This window comes from Podarcis melisellensis (assembly GCF_964234715.1).
Source record: "Podarcis melisellensis genome assembly, chromosome: 9".
Classification (NCBI taxonomy): Eukaryota; Metazoa; Chordata; class Lepidosauria; order Squamata; family Lacertidae; genus Podarcis; species Podarcis melisellensis.
Window position 1 is genome coordinate 5,289,012 of NC_138541.1, and position 6,959 is coordinate 5,295,970.

The window sequence follows — 6,959 nt, forward strand, 5'->3', positions numbered from 1 at the left end:
TGTGCAGAAAAAAATATTATTATGAACCTACCCAGACTCTATGTTTATCCTCTGAGTCCCTTCTTCATGTGCCTCCTCCACGAGAGGTCCAGAGGGTGACATCACAAGAACGGGGCCTTTTCTGCAATGGCTCCCCATCATGGGATGCTCTCCCCAGAGAGGCTCGCCTGCCACCTTCATTATACACCATTAGTTGCCAGGTGAAAACGTTCCTCTTTAACCAGCCCTTTGGTTAATTGACATCCAATGCCCTTTTAATATGTGTATGGGAGTGGTGGTTATTGGGTTGCTTTCATTTTTATTTTGATTATGTGTTTTGTGGTTCTATGTTGTGATTTGATCCTGTGAACCGCCCTGAGACCTGCAGGTATAGGGCTAACAACAACAACAACAACTTTATTAAACTTATTAGGAGCTTGAAGCAACTTGGAACATCAAATAAATAGCACATACATTAAAACCAACATAAAACGAAGCGGAGAAAACCCCAAAGCACATTTGTGTTTTTAAAACGTTTCACCCACTGAAGGAGGCCACAGATAATTACCCTTCAGCCTGGCAGTCCATCTGCAGCTGCGGGATTTTTTCCTTTCCGATCCCCTTCTCCTTTCTGTTTCCTAACGCAGGAAGGTTAACCAGTGCCCTGTTTGTGTATCCTCGAGGCTCTTTTTGTGCCGCACAATTTCTGTGCTTCTGATTGCAACCTCTGGCACTGGGTTGTGTACCGCTCCCTCCCTGCAGAAACAGAAGGGTGCTTGTACGGTACAGTGGTACCTCGGGTTACATACGCTTCAGGTTACATATGCTTCAGGTTACAGACTCCATTAACCCAGAAATATTACCTCGGGTTAAGAACTTTGCTTCAGGATGAGAACAAAAGCCGTGCAGCAGTGGCAGCAGGAGGCCCCATTAGCTAAAGTGGTGCTTCAGGTTAAGAACAGTTTCAGGTTAAGAACAGACCTCCAGAACGAATTAAGTTCTTAACCCAAGATACCACTGTGCAGCCGTCAGCTATGGGCACTGCAGTGCGGGTGTCACAAACCACTGCCTTGCCAGCTGCAAGGACTTGGGCCTCCCAAACTTCTAATGGTTCCACACCCTCTTGAACTCCCTCTTCCAAGTCCCCTCCAGCTTTCCTTGATGGTTCTTGTTGACCGCAGGACTCGTGCCTGTATTTAGCTGTCCTCGGAGTTGACTTCCCATGTTGGGCTGGTGTCCAAACCGTCCCTGCCACAGGAAAAGACAGTCCCAGTATGCTTGGGGGGGCATTGAAAAATCCGCAGGCAGTGCCCTGATCAGAAGGCCCTCGGTACCATGAAAGGAAGCAGCTGGGGATCAGAAAGCTTTTATCTACTTCCACAGCAGAAGCGCCCGCAGGACCAGGCAGGACAGAACATCTCAAACAGCTGGTGATTTATTCCTAACACGTGGAAGCCCAGCTGTGGCTTGGGAGCAATGCTCCGGCCAGGCCAAGCCACCCCCTCGTTCCCTGCTTGATGCAAAGAGCTGCTTGTCAGCAGAAGAGGAGACGATCGCAGCATCTATTTCCATTCACCTGCCTTTGTTCTAAGCCATGGTGTCAGGTGGTGGTGTGGTTACTTGAGAGCAAACAGGCAAGGCTCCAACCTGTCTTTTCCAGGCTTTATCATCTGTATGAACTACCGCATTTTTCGCTCTATAAGACGCACCAGACCACAAGATGCACCTAGTTTTTGGAGGAGGAAAACACGTTCCCCCCAGGATAGACTCACAAGGACTTTTAAAAAAGAAAAATACTAGCCACAAAACTGGTGTGGAAATGTGTAGAACTGACTGTAGAGACTGGGAAAGTGAGGAACTGAAAAGAGACAATAACAAGCAGATTTGCCTATTCCTGGCACATAACCACACAGGGGAGGGGAAATAGGCATTTTCTGGCCGCTGAGAGTAGGTGGGTTATGAGCTCTTTATGGTGTGAGTGGGCGTTACTATCTTGGAAGATGTTTAGTAGGGCCGGTTCTGGAGTGGCTCCTAATACTTGTTTAGTTATTTTGCATATTCATTGTATGATTGCTATCCAGAAGGGTTTGATTTTGGGGCATTCCCACCACATGTGGAGGTATGTGCCTGTGGAGGTGCATCCTCTCCAGCATTTTTGGTGAGGCTCCTGGGCGTATTAGCGCTAGTTTCCCTGGTGTTAGGTACCATCTGTAAGTGAGTTTCAGAGTGAGTTCTTTCCTCTGACCCCACGCCACTCACCATTCCCCCATCCCTTCCTTCCTTCCTTCCTTCCTTCCTTCCTTCCTTCCTTCCTTCCTTCCTTCCTTCCTTCCTTCCTTCTTAACTGCTTAAACCAATTCACGAACCAAGAACCTGTACATTGACCACTAATAATGAAACATATGTTGCAGATATTTTACCACATTTACAGTGGTACCTCGGGTTACGAACTTAATTCATTCCTGAGGTCAGTTCTTAACCCGAAACCGTTCTTAACCTGAGGCGCGCTTTCACTAATGGGGCCTGCTGCTGCCGCTGCACTGCCACCACACAATTTCCGTTCTCATCCTGGGGCAAAGTTCACAACCCGGAGCAACTACTTCTGGGTTAGAGGCGTTTGTACCCCAAAGCGTTTGTAACCCGAGGTATCACTGTATCATGGTATTTTTGTGAAATACAAATGGCATGAGAAAACTTGGTCTACTTGCTTGTATAACGTTATTCCTGTTTATAAAACCCAATAAAAAAAAATATTATTTTTTTATGGCACAGCCAGAAAATCTCCTCACAGATTTTCTCCTGGAAGCAGATCCTATGTTGAAGGATGGGTGCGGGTGGGGTGGAGAAAGTGGCAGCCTCAGTCTCTCACTAACGCCCTTGTCGTTTCCAGACGGCCTACCCTCCGACGCATTACATCCGCCGGGTGCCCCAGAGAAAGATCCACTACTTCACGGGTTTGCAGGTTCTCCAGCTCCTCATCCTTTGTGGATTTGGGATGTCTCCCCTGCCCTACATGAAGATGATCTTCCCCCTCATCATGATCGGAATGGTCCCTATCAGGTACACTCCGGAGATGTGCTTCTTGCCCAAGAGGGCTTTGGGCTTGGATGGGGCCTCTTTTATCCTGCCGGTAGTGAAGTGTAGTGGTTAGAGCGGTGATGGCCAAACTCGGCCCTCCAGATGTTTTGGGACTACAACTCCCATCATCCCTAGCTAACAGAACCAGTGGTCAGGGATGATGGGAATTGTAGTCCCAAAACAGCTGGGGGGCCGGGTTTGGCCATCACTGGGTTAGAGAGTCAGGCTATAAGAGCCAGGCGCAACCAGGGTTGAAATGCGTGCTCAGCTGTGAAATGCGCTTTGGGGGGCTGCTACCTATTTCAGCCTGACCTACTTTGCAGGGATGTTGTGAGGAGCAAGTTGGAAGCAGGGCAGGGAAGCATGTAAGCAACCCTACGCTCATTCGAAGAAAGGTGGGATGTAAATATTTAGTTGGCATCGGTCTGTCTCGGGAGACAACAGAGGAGTGTGCCTGCTGTGACATGTTTTGTTGGAGCCGGGGCAGGTGTGACATGTTTTGTGGCTGCCGCAGATGCACCATGACTTTTCTGCTCTCTGCGCTCCTCCCAGCGGTCATTCCTTCTCTGGTCACTGCTGAGGATGCACGACTTGGCTGTCTATGTCCAGGCACTGCAGTCGTCTGCAAGAAATTCCCACACAGCGGGGCTGATGTTGCAGACATCTTTGTAACGCGGAGTTGGTCTGCCAACAGGCCTGGTGCCAGAAGCCACAGAGATCACCTTGGAGATGATGATGATGATGATGATAAAAATTATTTATACCCCGCCCATCTGGCTGGGTTTTACCAGCCACTCTGGGCGGCTTCCAACCGAATATTAAAAACAATACAGCATCAGACATTAAAAACTTCCCTAAACAGGGCCGCCTTCAGTTGTCTTTTAAAAGTAAAATAGTTGTTTATTGCCTTGACATCTGCTGGGAGGGCATTTCACAGGGCAGGCACCACCACCGAGAAGGCCCTCTGCCTGGTTCCCTGTAACCTCACTTCTTGCAGTGAGGGAACCGCCAGAAGGCCCTCGGAGGTGGACCTCAGCATCCAGGCAGAACGATGTGGGTGGAGACGCTCCTTCAGGTATACTGGGTCAAGGCCTTTAGGGCTTTAAAGGTCAGCACCAACACTTTGAATTGTGCTCAGAAATGTACTGGGAGCCAATGAAGATCTTTCAGGACCAGGGTTATATGATGTCAGTGGCTCCCAGTCACCAGCCTATCTGCTGCATTCTGGATTAATTGCAGTTTCTGAGTCACCTTCAAAGGTAGCCCCACGTAGAGCGCATTGCAGTAGTCCAAGCAGGAGATAACCAGAGCATGCACCACTCTGGCGAGACAGTCTGCGGGCAGGGAGGGTCTCAGTCTGCGTACCAGATGGAGCTGGTAGACAGCTGCCCTGGATACAGAATTGACCTGCACCTCCATGGACAGCTGTGATGATGATGATTGCTATTATGATGTATCCTGCATTTCTCGTTGCAAATTATCCTGGGGTCTTCCTGCATGCACAGCAGATTCTCTTCCCGGGTCGTAAGCGAAAGACGGCAGCTCAGAGATGGAGCATCTGCTTTCCACACAGAAAAGTCCTGGGTTCAACTCCCCAGGTAGCTCTGGGATAGATTCCCTGCTCTGAATTCCCAGAGAGTCACTGCCAGCTGAGCTCCTTGGACCACTGGTGTGGCTCAGCGCCAGGCGCTTTCCTGTGCCCTTGCAGTGCGCTAGGTGCAGAGCCCAAAAGAGCCACGCGGAAAGTCTTCTGCTTAGGGCAGAATCTAACGGTGTCCCCCTTCTTCCTCCCAGGTATAACTTGCTTCCAAGGATCATTGAAGCGAAATACTTGGACGCAATGGATGCCGAGCACTAGGGGAAGACGCAGCCTTGTTTCCCTTACATTAGCGAGCGGGCTTCTATCTTTTTCAAACAGAAAAGAAGCTGGCGTCTGGCTGGGCGACTCGCCGGACGTTTGGTTTGGTCCCCGAACCTCTCGTGACTTGATTTTTGTACTCCTGCACAACTGACTACCCAAAGGCATGTTGCTAGAGGCCAACCAAGTGCCCAGATTTCAGGGGTGGGGGGTTTGGGGTGGGGTGGGGGGAACCAGCGCTCTTTGAAGCTGGAGCGGCAGGTGTGCTTTACGGAAACCCCAAAGACAAAAGTTTGGCATTGCGTTCCCTGCTTCTTTGTTTTAGGGAAGGGCAGCGCCGTTTTTATAGACATTTTTGACACACACACACCCTGTACTGTGCTGCTCTGCGAGAGGAACAGTAGGACGTTCCTTTTTAACCCGACAGAATTACAGTGTCCTCTACTCCTGAATACAAACTCTCATGCCAGGAGCCCCGGAGATCAGTGGGTGACTGACTCGGTCAAGAGCCACCAGAAGACCAACGTGGAGCAGAGCCGGGACAGATTTTTGCTCCAGTTCTGTATCATATTCTGTCTGGGGGCCTCTGCATTGACGCAGAGGCAGCTCCCTGCTTTCGAGCAGAAACCCAGAGGCGGCTGCGAATTAGCCAAACCCTCTTGCAGACGGTCCCGACTTGGAACAGCAGATTTGCACGACGGCGACTGAACCAGGCATTGAAACATTTGGCAGAATCCCTCTTCCCTTCCCCTGTGTGTACAGTACTACTTACGTGTACATATATACATAGCTAATCTAGATTTGTGTATATATTTTGCATATAAATGTCCTGGGTAATTGATGCCTGTCGTTCCCCCTCCCTTTCGCACCAGAGAGTGAAAGGGTTCTTGTGCAATCAGTGTTAACATGTACTGTATCTTGTATCAACTTAAATTCTCTCCTCCTTCCTCTTCTTTTCTCCTTCGCACTCCTGCTCTTTCCCACCTCTCCTCCGTTTAAATCCTAGCCCTTTGGCTCCCATCGGTTTTGATTTGCTCTTGGTGTTTAATTTTAACATACAGTACATAGTGAACATTGGGGTCCTGGGCAGGGTCGCGTTGCAGGTTAGGGTTTGTCTCGTTCCACCCCCCCCCAAAGGCTGTGTTTCTGCTGCTTGTCTCTGCCCTGTTCCAATTTTGTAGCTAACCTCCTCCTCCCCCCCCCCCCTGCAAAACATGACATTATAATTCTGGAAAATCCGAATGCTCCCGATGTCTGCTTTATACACTGTGGGTCCTAATTATAATTTGTGTGTGCGTGTTCTGTGTTCCAGCCTGTTGGTCCCGCCTCCTTTGTATTTTAAGTACTGCAAAAAAAAGAAAGAATCAAAAATCCATATTGTATTAGGCATATGTGTCAAACTCCCCTGTTATCTACATTTCTCAACATTCCTCTTCCATGCAAGGTAAGTTTTTTTAAAAATTCTTTTTGCAAGAAAGAGAGCTAAAGACTTTGCAGAAGGCTAGATGTGGTACAGTGGCAGGGTTGTTCCTGAACCCAAGCCGCTGGTTGGAGAGGCTTGATGTCTGTAGATAGTTCTATAGTTCAGAGTCAAGGATGTTCCCTGCTTGGCCTGCATAAACAGCAGGTGAGTTATAGATACTGTTTTATGTTTCAGTGGTTTATCATCTCTCTCTCCTTACATGTAGAAAACCAGATGCCAGGGAGACGGATTCTCCCCTCCTTTTCTACCTAACATGGAAATCCTTTAAGTAATATAGCATTTCCCCCCTTCTTGGTCCAGGAACAGTGTTCAGATCACAAAGGACAAGCAGCCCAATGCAGTAGACCAGTTCTAAGTTAGCTAGACTTGGGGAGATGTTGTTGCTGTTGTTGTTTTACTAAGTCCTGAGCATCGCTTTCTGCAGTGAGAACGATGACCAAATAAAAGAACCGCAACTGGAAATTCAGAGAGGTTGTCCCTTTGGCCAACTGGGTGCTCCCCGGATTATTCGGACTACAACTCCCAACTGCGCTGGCCGGGGCCGATGGGAGTTGCAGTCCA

The 6,959-nt window shown here is 48.9% G+C and overlaps 1 protein-coding gene across 6 annotated transcripts in view; it reads left to right on the plus strand.

The window, feature by feature from the left end:
- Positions 1-6,722, plus strand: part of SLC4A11 (solute carrier family 4 member 11) — a 235,840-nt gene extending 229,118 nt beyond the window's left edge. For all 6 annotated transcript variants that reach the window (XM_081924889.1, XM_081924892.1, XM_081924887.1 and 3 more), the window contains exons 19-20: positions 2,870-3,039; positions 4,852-6,722. In XM_081924889.1, coding sequence (XP_081781015.1) covers positions 2,870-3,039; positions 4,852-4,915 — 234 coding nt within the window. In that variant the 3' untranslated portion in view covers positions 4,916-6,722. The remainder of the gene's footprint in view (positions 1-2,869; positions 3,040-4,851) is intronic.
- The last annotated feature ends 237 nt before the right edge of the window (positions 6,723-6,959 follow it).